The sequence below is a fragment of the Salmo salar genome, chromosome 09, assembly GCF_965601325.2.
Source record: "Salmo salar chromosome 09, fSalSal1, whole genome shotgun sequence".
NCBI lineage: Eukaryota > Metazoa > Chordata > Actinopteri > Salmoniformes > Salmonidae > Salmo > Salmo salar.
In genome coordinates this window covers 129,093,143-129,107,715 of record NC_138299.1, presented here as the reverse complement: position 1 = coordinate 129,107,715, position 14,573 = coordinate 129,093,143, and the positions used below count along the sequence as shown (strand labels likewise).

The 14,573-nt window shown below is 41.9% G+C and overlaps 1 protein-coding gene across 2 annotated transcripts in view; it reads left to right on the top strand.

Annotated features, from left to right (window-relative positions):
- Positions 1-2,921: 2,921 nt before the first annotated feature.
- LOC106612559 (sortilin-related receptor) overlaps positions 2,922-14,573 on the top strand; it is a 78,138-nt gene continuing 66,486 nt past the window's right edge. The window contains exon 1 of one of the 2 annotated variants that reach the window (XM_045724476.2): positions 2,922-3,308. In XM_045724476.2, coding sequence (XP_045580432.2) covers positions 2,952-3,308 — 357 coding nt within the window. In that variant the 5' untranslated portion in view covers positions 2,922-2,951. The remainder of the gene's footprint in view (positions 3,309-14,573) is intronic. The other variant, XM_045724475.2, reaches the window with a different exon arrangement.

Here is a 14,573-nt window from a genome sequence, read left to right as displayed (position 1 = left end):
AAGGTTCCACAGTTGACAGTGCATGTCAGAGCAAAAACCAAGTCATGAGGTCAAAGGAATTGTCTGTTGAGCTCCAAGACAGGATTGTGTAGAGGCACAGTTGGAATCACCAAAATACCTCCTAGAGTGTTCCAGTCAAACATTCCCTGTAAACTGTGATCTCTGAAAGAGGGAGAATCTTGGAACCACCTAAATTCTTCCTAGAGCTGGCTGCCTGGCCACACTGAGCAATCGGGGGAGAAGGGCCTTGGTCAGGGAGGTGACAAAGAACCCGATGCTTACACCGACAGAGCTCTAGAGTTCCTTTGTGGAGATGGGAGAACCTTCCAGAAGGACAACCATCTCTGCAGCACTCCACCGATCAGGCCTTTATGGTAGAGTGGCAAGACGGTAGCCACTCCTCAGTAAAGGCACATGACAGCCCGCTTGGAGTTTGCCAAAGACACCTAAAGACTCTCAAACCATGAGAAAAGATTCTCTGGTCTGTTGAAAACAAGATCAACTCTTTGGCCTGAATGCCAAGCATTACGTCTGGAGGAAACCTGGCACCATCCCTATGGTGAAGCATGGTGTTGACAGCATCATGCTGTGGGGATGTTGTTCAGCAGCAATGACTGGGAGACTAGTCAGGATCGAGGCAAATATGAACGGAGCAAAGTACAGAGGTCCTTGATGAAAACCTGCTCCAGAGCTCTCAACACCTCAGACTGGGGAGAAAGTTCACCTTCCAGCAGGACAACAACCCTAAGCACACAGCCAAGACAATGCAGGAGTGGCTTTGGGACAATTCTCTGAATGTCCTTGAGTGGCCCAGCCAGAGCCTGGACTTGAACCCGACCGAACATCTTTGAAGAGACCTGAAAATAGCTTTGCAGCAACGCTCCCCATCCAACCTGACAGAGCTTGAGAGGATCTAAAAACCTGTTTTTGCTTTGTCATTATGGATATCATGTGTAGATTGATGACGGGAAAAACAATTTAATCAATTTTATAAAAAGGCTGTATCCTAACAAAATGTGGAGAAAGTCAAGGGGTCTGAATACTTTCTGAAGGCACTGTAACTACTGAGGCTCTCCTCCCCTTGCAAGATGTATGTGCAGGCCCTTAGGGATCTCCCATGGCAACGTCTATGTCACTTTCCACACCTCTCTGTCTGTGGGTAAATAACGAGCAATGTGCAGTAGAACAATCTGCATGTGTAAGGATCTACTTGACTGAGAGTAAATTATTGTAAGTGGCTAGCCTTTTTTCAAGTCAAAAGTCACACACAGGAATTACTGGTGACCTCCAGATCGTTTCAGATTTTTCCTAAAGTCTACTTACAATATATCTATGTCACTCCCGTTTTTATAACAATAACCCATATGTAGCTTGTTGTCTGTAAGACACATTTGTTTCACAATCTATTGTGAAAGTGTCTCACCGAATCAATGAAGAAACACAGTGAAAAAGCGCCAATATCCACTTTACTTTATATCAAATCCTGTTGCTAATGTACTCGGTTGGAGACAACTGTCATGTTGACTCTGCATGTGATATAAGCACAGGTTCTGTTTTCGTGCATTTACAGTACAATAGGTTATGTTGTGTGATTTGTCATGTTTGCCTATTATCCAGTGGTGGGAGTGAGACCGAAGATACTTGTTTGTGTGAACATAGCTGCTTTATTCCGTTCTGATCTATTCTATTCCCCTTGTAGATAATAATGATAATGGTGAGTTATATACAAGGAAAAGCTTTGCTTTCTGGGGACATATTTATTTAGCGTAGGTTACCAAGACAGTTGTAAATTGAATGCAATTTCAAGTGTTCTTTGCTTAGCTTTTTTTGTTGTTGACAATTTTAAACACAATACACCACACACATGGATACAGCACAAGGGCATTAAAAGCATTGAGGATGACACAAAAAAAGTGTAAAACTTTTTTCCATTGAGGTTCTTTTGAAAATACATAAAAACTAAATATACACAAGATTATAAAATGAAAACAAAATTAATCTCAAATACACCTCATCAAAAGGGAGTAAACCGTATAAGGAATAAAATAGATGACCAAATAATGTTAGCTGAAACAATTATACTTTCTTTAAGCCAGTATTTTCCAACCAGGGGTACTTGGCCTATCCACAGGGGGTACTTGAAAAGACAAATGAAACCATAACCCTACTGGTAAAATGCACGAGGGGTACTTCAGGGGTACTCCGGGCAGAGCAAAATTCAGTTGGTGGTACAATAACTGAAAAAGGTTGGGAACTACTGCTTTAAGCCTATACAGTTTTAAAGCATTTTGCCCACAAACTATCTATTCAGGTTTATCTTAAAAATCCATAGTGTAGGGATGGTTTTATGGTTTGGTGCACCATTCAATTCATCTCCACCAGTGTTAATTAAGAAATAGCTTTTTCCAGCTATGCTCCTATAGCGCAGCAATCTGATATTGGCAACACTGGCTCTGGAGTCTCTAATGAAATTAAAATAACCAGACAGGTAACTGGGGGCAAGTTCTATCATGTACAACAAGATTAAGACCAATGTGCGTCCTACGGCTGAGCTTGAGTAGGCCTATACTTCTCATTCGTTTATTTTGGGCCGTTTGAACTTTGTCCTTCAGACTTTTTCGATTTTTGTCATTCAGATTTTTTGGGGTTGGTACATGTGTAAGGATTTGCCATGTAGTGTTGTATACAATGATTTAGATATACATCATTGGTTGTATATGATGTTGGATATTTTTCAAGTGCATCCATAAATGCAAACTCATTCAATATACCAAAAAGTCGCTAACAATGGGCGAGTTCATTTTCCATTGCCCGGTGCCCGTGATGTCCGGAGTTTTTACATTTTAGACATTCCATTGGTCCTTAAGTGAAGTCTCCACCCACCCGACGCACCGAGACATGCAAAACGAACTTGCCCAATGCAACTAGCATACTTTGCTTAGGAGAGGGGGATGATCGCTTCTCGAAGGAGCACTTCTAGTTACCCAAACGAAACATACACAAACATGGCGACAAGACAGACAGTCAAGATGCTGTCCCCTCTTAGGTTTACAATATATTTGTTATTTTTCTTCGCTCCTGGTACATTTTCCTCCACCCTTCGTCTTCATCGAGACCAGCGGTTATTGCTACCGCAGGACAGGGGTTTTTCTACGGTGAACGCAAATGAAGAATGTATCCATGGAATAGGCGCCGATGCGAAACGACGAGCTGCACATAATGCAAGGGAAGACAGAGCTTCGGGCATGTATCAGCATCGCATTCGGCGGAGTGCAGTCCAGCCACCCGTGCCAAAGGTGTATGGACAGGTAATGCATTACTTTTCCAGTGTATCTACAATTCTACTGACAGCAGCTAGCTAGCTGGTCTCTCGTCACACTCGTAAGGCTATCTACAGTTAGCTACAGTAGCTAGTTAGGTTTAGCAGCTAACGTTAACTACCTAGCTAGTTTAGTAACGGAACTCAGAAACCTCAATGGCAGGGATCATCAACTATATTCAGCTGCGGGGCAATTTTTTTCTTGTGCGGATGGTCGGGGACCTGAACATAATTACAAATAATTTGGAAACTGCAAATTGACCGCAAGAAGCCCAAACATTATATAATGTTTGACTAAAACAGAATTTCAAACCTTGCTTACGTTTGTATACGATCACGTGTATCTCTATTATTCGTGTGAATACTTGAACAGATTTCTTAAATGAAAATCACTTGGAGCATTTAAAAAAAAAATTTAATTCTTTTTTTAATAGTGGCCAAATAAAACCACCCGTGGGTCAAATTCGGCCCGCTGGCCGCCAGTTGGGGAACCCTGCTGTATGGCTCTCATTTCATGCACGACCCTTGACGAGGAGAGGTGAAGAGCAAATAGCCAAAGCCAGGCTTTCGAAGTCAATCTAGTTTATTGCCAAGTGCGTGATTATCAGTACCACCGTAGCTAGGTAGCGAGATAGCTACTCGACTTTTTAACACAGACTGTCCCCTTTCAGCATACGATGCCATGGCGGGCGCGTTTCTACCGTAGAAAGCACTGGCATAACATATTCAATGACGTCAATCCATCTAGTAAACAAACCCTCCGTTTTACTGTCTACCAACAGACTGTTACACACACGTATTGCACAAAGTCTTTGAATTCTCTTCTTGACCAAGCTAATGCAGTATTTATGTTTATTTGACCAGTTTTTCAGAAACCCCGCGATCACAGCATGTCACCACAATCACACAGTTGATAACAGTGAACAACAACACAATTCTAATTAGGCACGACTGCCACTAGTCTTCACCATGTGGACATGCATGCCATATTGGAGGGTGGAAATATTGCGAAGAGCCAATAGTGGCAGTCTTTGTATATTACATTTTTGTTATTGATTTCTGTAAGATGTTGGGGCTGTTGTGTATGATGAATCAAATCAAATTGTATTGGTCACACACACATGGTTAGCAGATGTGAGTGTAGTGAAATGCTTATGCTTCTAGATCCGACAGTGCAGCAGTATCTAACAGGTATTATCAACAATTCCACCACAAAACCTAATACACACAATCTAGTAAAGGAATGGGATGAGAATATATAAATATAAAATATATGGATGAGCAGTGACAGAGCGGCTAAGTTGCAATAGATAGTGTAGTATACAGTATATACAAATTAGATGAGTTATGCGAGATATGTAAACATTCTTAAAGTGACTAGTGTTCCATTTATTAAAGTGGCCAATGATATCAAGTCTGTAAGAGTCAGGTCGCATTGCTGAGTGTCTCCATAATGTGATTTGTTATTTATTAAGGTAGTCAGCTCTTCAGTATTCCTTAAAATGAAACTAAAAGTCACTGGTGGTTGCACCGCATTCCACACAACCTCAAATTGGAACAGACAGGGTTGCTTATGTGATCAACTTTGGAAATAATTCCTCTGCTGGTCAGATGTCATGTTTTGTTCTGAACAGTCAGTGTCTCTTCTGTGACAGTAGAGGAAAGCCAATATCTTCAGGGATTAAATTGTTTTGTTCATTAGACAGGGCACTCATGGGATTCAGCCTAGATGTTTCTAAAGGTGCTGCAGCGACAATGCCCAAAATGTTTGCCAAAAATGCACAAAAAGGTACATACTTTATTTGTTTATAAATAAATACGGTAGGCTATTTGTAGAAACTGTATGGCTGCTATTTTGGCGTTTAAGTAAGCTTTCAGTCCCCCGTCCCTAGCCATATCAAATCAAATCAAATCCAATTTTATTGGTCACATACACATGGTTTGCAGATGTTAATGCAAGTGTAGCGAAATGCTAACCTATATAGATATATCCTATATAGATATATAATTCTCCCTTTAAATTTAATTGTTGTACAAATCTGTATCGGATGTTGTCAGTGTGTGTGAAATGTTGATACAATTAATCAGTTTGTTAGTTTAAGTAAGGAATGTGGAATGTTGGTTTAAAGTTCATTCCTAATAATGAGCTCAAAAAAATTAGGAAAGGAAGTAGAAAAAACAAACTCTTGAGACAAAGAATGGCACCCAAGGGGATGGCTGCCATTTTACGGTCTCCTAACCAATTGTGCTATTTTGTGTTTTTTCGCATTGTTTGTAACTTATTTTGTACATAATGTTGATGCTACTGTCTCTTATGACCGAAAAGAGCTTCTGGATATCAGAACAGAGATTACTCACCTAATAACTGGATGAAGATTGTTTCATTAATGAGTCTGAAGCGAGGATATAATGCTGCTCCCAGATGAGGACCAAATCCCCATCATTCACATGAAGAAAATAAGGAAATAAAGGGGGCGGAGATCAGGGTGCCTTGTGAGAATTTGTCTGCGAGTGGGTAACCCGCCTCTTCCATCCACTATAATGGCCAACGTGCAATTACTGGAGAATAAAGTGGATGAGCTCTGTTCGAGACTATCCTACCAACGAGACATTTAAAACTGTAATATCTTATGTTTCACCGAGTCGTGGCAGAACGACGACACAGATGATATACAGTTGGCTGGGTTTTCCGTGCATCGGCAGGACAGAACAGTTATGTTCTGTAAGAACAGTGGTGGGGGTGTGTGTCTTTTTGTCAATAACAGCTGGTGCGCAATGTCTAATATTAAGGTAGTCTCGAGGTATGGCTCGCCTGAGGTAGACTACCTCTTGATAAGCTGTAGACTTTCTTCTTCTTGAACTGCACTGTTGGTTAAGGGCTTGTAAGTAAGCATTTCACGGTAAAGTCTACACTTGTTGTATTCGGTGCATGTGGCAAATAAAGTGTGATTTGATTAGACCACACTACCAAGAGAGTTTTTATCTATATTTTTCGTAGCCGTCTATATACCACCACAAACCGACGCTGGCACTAAGACCGCACTCAACAAGCTGAAAAAGGCCATAAACAAAGAAGAAAATGCTCATCCAGAAGTGGTGCTCCTAGTGGCCGGGGACTTTAATGCAGGCAAACTTAAATCCGTTTTACCTAATTTCTACCAGCATGTCGCATGCAACCAGAAAAAAAACTCTAGACCACCTTTACTTCACTCACAGAGACGTGTGCAAAGCTCTCCCTCGTCCTCCATTTGGAAAATGTGACCATAATTATATCCTCCTGATTCCTGCTTTCAAGCAAAAACTAAAGCAGGAAGTACTAGTGACTCGCTCAATACGGAAGTGGTCAGATGACGCGGATGCTACGCAACAGGATTGTTTTGCTAGCACAGACTGGAATATGTTCCGGGATTCATCCAATGGCATTGAGGAGTATACCACCTCAGTCAGCGGCTTCGTCAACAAGTACATTGACGACATCGTCCCCACAGTGACCGTGCGTACATATCCCAACCAGAAGCCATGGATTACAGGCAACATCCGCACCCAGCTAAAGGATAGAGCGGGACACTAATCCGGACTCTTCTAAGAAATCCCGCTATGCCTTCAGACGAACCATCAAACAGTCAAAGCGGTTATACAGGACTAAGATTGAATCCTACTACACCGGTTTTGATGCTCGTCGGATGTGTCAAGGCTTGCAAACTATTACGGACTACAAAGGGAAACCCAGCTGCAAGCTGCCCAGTGACGCGAGCCTACCAGATGGGCTAAATACCTTTTTACGCTTGCTTTGAGGCAAGCAACACTGAGGCATGCATGAGAGCACCAGCTGTTCTGGATGACTGTGTCGTCACACTCGCCGTAGCCGATGTGAGCAAGACCTTTAAACTGGTCAACATTCACAAGGCCGCGGGGCCAGACGGATAAACAGGACCTGTACTCAGAGCATGCTTGGACCAACTGGCAAGTGTCTTCACTGACATTTTCAACCTCTCCCCTCCCTGTTTCAAGCAAACCACCATAGTCCCTGTGCCCAAGAAAGCGACGGTAACCTGCCTAAATGTCTACAGCCCCATAGCACTCACATCGATAGCCATGAAGTGCTTTGAAAGGCTGGTGATGGCTCCCATCAACATCATCATCCCGGAAACCCTAGACCCACTTTAATTCGCATACTGCCCCAACAGATCCACAGATGACACGATCTCAATCGCACTCCACACTGATTTCCCACCTGGACAAAAGGAACACCTATTTGAGAATGCTATTCATTGACTACAACTCGGCGTTCAACACCATAGTGCCCACAAAGCTCATCACTAAGTTATACAGCTCCACCATCCAGAGCATCCTAACCGGTTGCATCACCACCTGGTACGGCAACCGCTCGGCATCAGCCCGTAAGGCGCTACAGAGGGTAGTGCGTACTGCCAAGTATATCACTAGGGCCAAGCTTCCATCCATCCAGGACCTATATACTAGGCGGTGTCAGAGGAAGGCCCATAAAATTGTCAGAGACTCCAGTCACCCAAGTCATAGACTGTTTTCTCTGCTACCGCACGGCAAGCGGTACCGGAGCGCCAAGTCTAGGTCCAAAAGGCTTCTTAACAGCTTCTACCTCCAAGCCATAAGACTTCTGAACAATTAATCATATGGCCACCCGGACTATTTGCATTGTTTTTACACTGCTGCTACTTGCTGTTTTATTATCTATGCATAGTCACTTGACCCCTACCTACAGGTACAAATTACCTCGACTAACCTGTACCCCTCCACATTGACTCGGTACCGGTACCCACTGTATATAGCCTCATTATAGTTACTTTATTGTTACTTAAAAAAACTACAAAAATTATACTTTAGTTTATTTAGTAAATATTTTCTTTACTTTATTTTCTTAACTGCATTGTTGGTTAAGGGCAGTTCACGTTAAGGTCTACACCTGTTGTATTCGGCACATGTGAAAAATACGATTTGATTTGACTTGCGGTGTAGGCAGTATCGAGGGGGCTGGATTGTGAAATTCAAGCGTGAAGTGTGACTGAAATCTGTCTTGAGCATCTGCCAGTTGAGATTCTCACTCAAAACAAACAAGACAGCCAAGCCTCTAGTCTAGCGTCTCGGTTGTGTTCAGCAGAGACAGAACGTCTTGAAACAGAGTGAAACGCGGAAGTCATACCTGAACTTGTCCAATAGTGATTTTGTTTTGCTAGGGCGTGCCTTACTGAACACGCTCCTGAAGTTGCTCAATCTATCCAGTAAATGGTTTCCCACAGTTCACAAACATCTCCAGGGAAATAAGATGACATACTCTGAAGGTGTACTGCAAGCAGGATCTGGTTCCCTGCCACAGGACACATAGTAAACATATCAAATGTGGTTTGTGCATAAGAACACTATTCAAGTGCTATGGTGATGTCTGGCTTGGGGAATGCTTGGCTGTACTAATTTTCCTCATTAAATAGTGGTCATCATGTCACACATAAGGAGCCTTGATGAATACATTTGACTAGACTTGCCTGGTGCCTGGACTTGTTCTGATGCATTTCATCTAGCCTACTTCTATGAGCCTGTGTGAGCAAGGAGGATACATATGTTTGCAGTTATGTGTTGAGTTTCAAGAGATCAGGCCTAATGTAGTAGAACAATTATTGTTTGCTAACTGCAGCGAAGTGAGTGCCGGTGAAAAATAAGTGCTATGGTAAACAATCAGAATCCTGATCATCTTTGATCGTAATGAAGAAATGATGGTTGAATATCTGCAGTTGTATTGGACACCTTGTTGCTCATTCATTATTTCGGCCTATCGGTGTGTGTGTGACAGCGAGCGAGAGAACAAGCATTGGCAAGCTATACCAGCGTGGACCCCTTCATCCATTTCATTGGTTTCTTTTGTGTTTGTATATCATTTACTACAGTCTGACATATCCGTTCAGGACAAAAAGCATAGACTAGTTTTTGACCCTTAACACTCACTTACAGTTAGGAGTTGGTGTGAATTCACTGCAAGTTGCAGTAAAGAAGGTGAACAATACAGATGTGGAAAAGGTATGTCAAAAAGGGCATTTTCAATGCTCTGGTGTGTGTGTGTGTTCGTTCGTTCGTTCGTTCATCTGGCCTTGGCTAGTCTGTCAAGGCCAGATGAAGGATGTACAGTTGAAGTCGGAAGTTTACATACACCTTAGCCAAATACATTTAAACTCAGTTTTTCACCATTTCTGACATTTAATCATAGTAACAATTCCCTGTCTTAGGTGAGTTAGGATCACCACTTTCTTTTAAGAATGTGAAATGTCAGAATAATAGTAGAGAGAATGATTTATTTCAGCTTTTATTTCTTTCATCACATTCCCCGTGGGTCAAAAGTTAACATACACTCAATTAGTATTTGGTAGCATTGCCTTTTAAATTGTTTAACTTGGGTCAAACGTTTCAGGTAGCCTTCCACAAGCTTCCCACAATAAGTTATGTGAATTTTGACCCATTCCTTCTGACATAGCTGGTGTAACTGAGTCAGGTTTGTAGACCTCCTTGCTCGCACACACTTTCAGTTCTGCCCACAAATGTTCTATTGGATTGAGGTCAGGGCTTTGTGATGGCCACTCCAATACCTTGACTTTGTTGTCCTTTAGCCATTTTGCCACAACTTTGGAAGTATGCTTGGGGTCATTGTCCATTTGGAAGACCCATTTGCGACCAAGCTTGAACTTCCTGACTGATGTCTTCAGATGTTGCTTCAATATATCCACGTAATTTTCCGTCCTCATGATGACATCTATTTTGTGAAGTGCACCAGTCTCTCCTGCAGCAAAGCACCCCTAAAGCATGACGCTGTCACCACCGTGCTTCACGGTTGGGATGGTGTTCTTCATCTTGCAAGCGTCTCACTTTTCCCTCCAAACATAATGAGGGTCATTATGACCAAACAGTTCTATTTTTGTTTCATCACACCAGAGGACATTTCTCCAAAAAGTATGGTCTTTGCTCCCATGTGCAGTTGCAAACTGTAGTCTGGCTTTTTTATGGTGGTTTTGGAGCAGTGGCTTCTTCCTTGCTGAGTGGCCTTTCAGATTATGTTGATATAGGACTCGGTTTACTGTGGATGTAGATACTTTTGTACCTGTTTTCTCCAGCATCTTCACAAGGTCCTTTTGCTGTTGTTCTGGGATTGATTTGCACTTTTCGCACCAAAGTGTGTTCATCTCTAAGAGACAACGCGTCTCCTTCCTGAGCGGTACGATGGCTGCGTGGTCTCATGGTGTTTATACTGGCGTGCTATTGTTTGTACAGATGAACGTGGTACCTTAAGGCATTTGGAAATTGCTCCCAAGGATGAACCAGACTTGTGGAGGTCTACAATTTTTATTCTGAGGTCTTGGTTTTTTCTTTGATTTTTTTCCCATGATGTCAAGCAAAGAGGCAGTGAGTTTGAAGGTAGGCCTTGAAATACATCCACAGGTACACCTCCAATTGACTCAAATGATGTCAATTATCCTGTCAGAGGCTTCTAAAGCCATGACATCATATTCTGGAATTTTCCAAGCGGTTTAAAGGCACAGTCAACTTGGTGTATGTAAACTTCTGACCCAGTGGAATTGTGATACAGTGAATTATAAGTGAAATAATCTGTCTGTAAACAATTGTTGGAAAAATTACTTGTCATGCACAAAGTAGATGTCCTAACCGACTTGCAAGAACTATAGTTTGTTAACAAGAAATTTGTGGAGTGGTTGAAAAACGAGTTTTAATGACTCCAAGCTAAGTGTATGTAAACTTCCGACTTCAACTGAACTATAAATCACCTGGAGCTGAATGAATGTTTGCGCTGAACCAACTTAACCTCCCGAGGAACGAACACACCAGCAACAGTACCAGTCCAAAGTTTGGACACGCCTACTCATTCCAGGGTTTTTCTTTTCTTTTTACTGTTTTCTACATTGTAGAATAATAGTGAAGACATCACAACTATGAAATAACACATGGAATCATGTGGTAACCAAAAAAGTGTTAAACAAATCAAAATATATTTTTGATTCTTCAAAGTAGCCACCCTTTGCCTTTATGACAGCTTTTCATACTCTTGGCATTCTCTCAACCAGCTTAATGAGGAATACTTTTCCAACAATCTTGAAGGAGTTCCCACGTATGCTGAGCACTTGTTGGCTGCTTTTCGTTCACTCTGCGGTCCAACTCATCCCAAACCATCTTAATTGGGTTGAGGTCGGGTGATTGTGGAGGCCAGGTCATCTGATGCAGCATTCCATCAGTACTCTCCTTGGTCAAATAGCCCTTACACAACCTGGTGGTGGGTTTTGGGTCACTGGCCTGTTGAAAAACAAATTATAGTCCCACTAAGCGCAAACCTGATGGGGTGGCGTATCGCTGCAGAATGCACACATCACACCTCCTCCATGCGTCACGGTGGGAACCACACATGCAGAGATCATCCGTTCACCTACTCTGCGTCTCACAAAGATACGGCGGTTGGAACCAAAAATCTCAATTGTGGACTCATCAGACCAAAGGACAGATTTCCACTGGTCTAATGTTCATTGCTTATGTTTCTTGGCCCCAGCAAGTCTCTTAATCTTATTGGTGTCCTTTAGTAGTGGTTTCTTTGCAGCAATTCGACCATGAAGGCCTGATTCACACATTCTCCTCTGAACATTTTGATGTTGTGTCTGTTACTTGAACACTGTGAAGCATTTAACTCTAATGAACTTCTGCAGCAGAGGTAACTCTGGGTCTTCCTTTCCTTTGGCGGTCCTCATGAGAGCCAGCTTCAACATAGCGCTTGATGGATTTTGCGACTGCACTTGAAGAAACTTTCAAAGTTATTGAAATTTTCTGAATTGAATGACTTTCATGTCTTAAAGTAATGATGAACTGTTGTTTCTCTTTGCTTATTTGAGCTGTTCTTGCCATAATATGGACATAGCCCTATTTGGTAGAAGACCATTTACATTTTTTTTTTTTTACATTTTAGTCATTTTGCAGACGCTCTTATCCAGAGCGACTTACAGTAGTGAATGCATACATTTCATTTCATGCATTAAAAAAAAAAAAAAATGGTACTGGCCCCCCCGTGGGAACCGAACCCACAACCCTGGCGTTGCAAACACCATGCTCTACCAACTGAGCCACCCCCACCCCTACCTTTTTACAACTGATTGGCTCAAACGCATTAAGTTGGAAAGAAATTCTACAAATGTACTTTTAATAAGGCACACCTGTTAATTGAAATGCATTCCAGGTGTCTACCTCGTGAAGATGGTTGAGAGAATGGCAAGAGTGTGCAAAGCGGTCATCAAGGCAAACGGTGGCAACTTTGAAAATTCTCATATAAATTATATTTTTATTTAACACTTCTTTTGGGGGGTTACTACATGATTCCATATGTGCTATTTCATAGTTTTGATTTCTTCACTATTCTACATTGTAGAAAATAGTAAAATAAAGAACCCTTTGAATGAGTAGGTGTGTCCAAACTTTTGACTGGTACTATATATCTTACTTTTTGTGGACCAACAATTGATTCCCATTCAAAATCCTATTTTCCCTGACCCTAACCTTAAACCCTAACCCAAATTCTAACCCTAAACATAACCCCTACGCCTAAAATTGTGGATCTGCAAAATGTCCTCACTTCTCTGAATTTGTGTTGGTTTACTATTCTTGTGAATAGTTCTGGTACTCACAAGTATAGTAAAATGTGTACGTACACACACCAAGTCTCACTTCAAGCTTGTTTCTCACATTTTACCCCAAAAGAATGTGCCAAGCACTCACTAATGTTTTGCTGGCTGGCTACTCTTCAGCTGGCAACAGCATTGAGACATTCACCATGATCTGCCATGTTAACCCACTTATCATTCAGCCTTGTGAAGAAGGACACTCTAGTCTCTGTCAAGGAGCCCACTTCAGAGATTCCACAGAGCAGGGCAGCCCTTTTATATAACATAGCCGAGCCCAGACTACACTATGGGGAGATAAACAACTAGCCTATGACACATTTATATCAGGTCCTGTCGCAGCTAGTTGGCCATCATCCAGTGTGTGTATATATATTTTATTTTTTAAAATAATGTGTGGCATGACTGTCACAGAGGACAGTGGCTCGATTGTGCTGCATCCTGCCAAAAATACACGCTGGTAGTTTGAAAATGCAAATGTATCATCGGCAGTTCAGCGCCGCTCCAACAGTGACACTCTTTCAGCAGTGGTTCATTATGCTCTCTTGAATAATGAAGGAGAGCATAATGGGGGAGATGTATACTCACCCTATTTGACTGGATTTTGTTCTTTTCCTGTTGTTGAGGAAACAGATTGACGTAGTAGCACCAGGGTCGCGTTTAGTAGGGCACAAAACCGTTTTGCCACGGTATACGAAAATGAGCGTTTCTTGGACAAGCTCAGGTATTAGCCTACCTCTCTGTTTCACTCGTTTCAAATCAATTTCTCTCCACTGAACACAACCATGCTTCTCAAAGAAGGGAGGGTACATGAGAAGAGAAAAGGAGAGAATGTTGTTTTTGGTACCACGAAAGCGTCTCCTGGCTTTTGTAAAGCATGGTTTGCATACTTCCTTTTACATTCTGATGATGTTTTGCAACTGTTATTAATCTAGCTTCGTCCGGTTAGTGCAAAAGGGGCATGAGCCATGAGCTATGGACACATTCATTTACTGTTCCTTCAAGGTTTGGCCGAGTCTATGAAAAATAAGTAAATATATAAAGGAGAAATAGGCCTACGTTCTTCCTGACTTGGTGTTGAATAATTTGGGCTTGTCTGGTGAGCTTACGTCAATGCACTAATGCAAAGGAATTTGTATTGTTAGAATCCCTGGGACTTGCTTGATGAAGACTGCTGGTTGCCTTTTGTATGTTCTGGGTCACTTCTTTCTTTGCAACTTTCTATCTTCTAACTATCATACTAGCAATCATGACTCTATGCTAAAAATCATTTGGCGGTGTTAAACAGGACGCTATTATCGAAGTTAGGCACATTTTCGGGCCCAACATTTACTTCAAGGCCTCTATGACATCAGAGACTTCCGGGAACGCTTGCGAAACAGAACAAACAGACCAGGCCGGTATTTGGGGTTTGAGAAGTCAAGGAGGGAAGTGAAAATGTCTTCCTTACCTGTTCATTTTCTCAATCTAAAGGCAAAACCTAGATCCGAGCCAATGTCTTAAGTAGCTAAATGTTATTACTCCAACCTTATGAAAGTGACACTGACGCATTTGAATTTTGT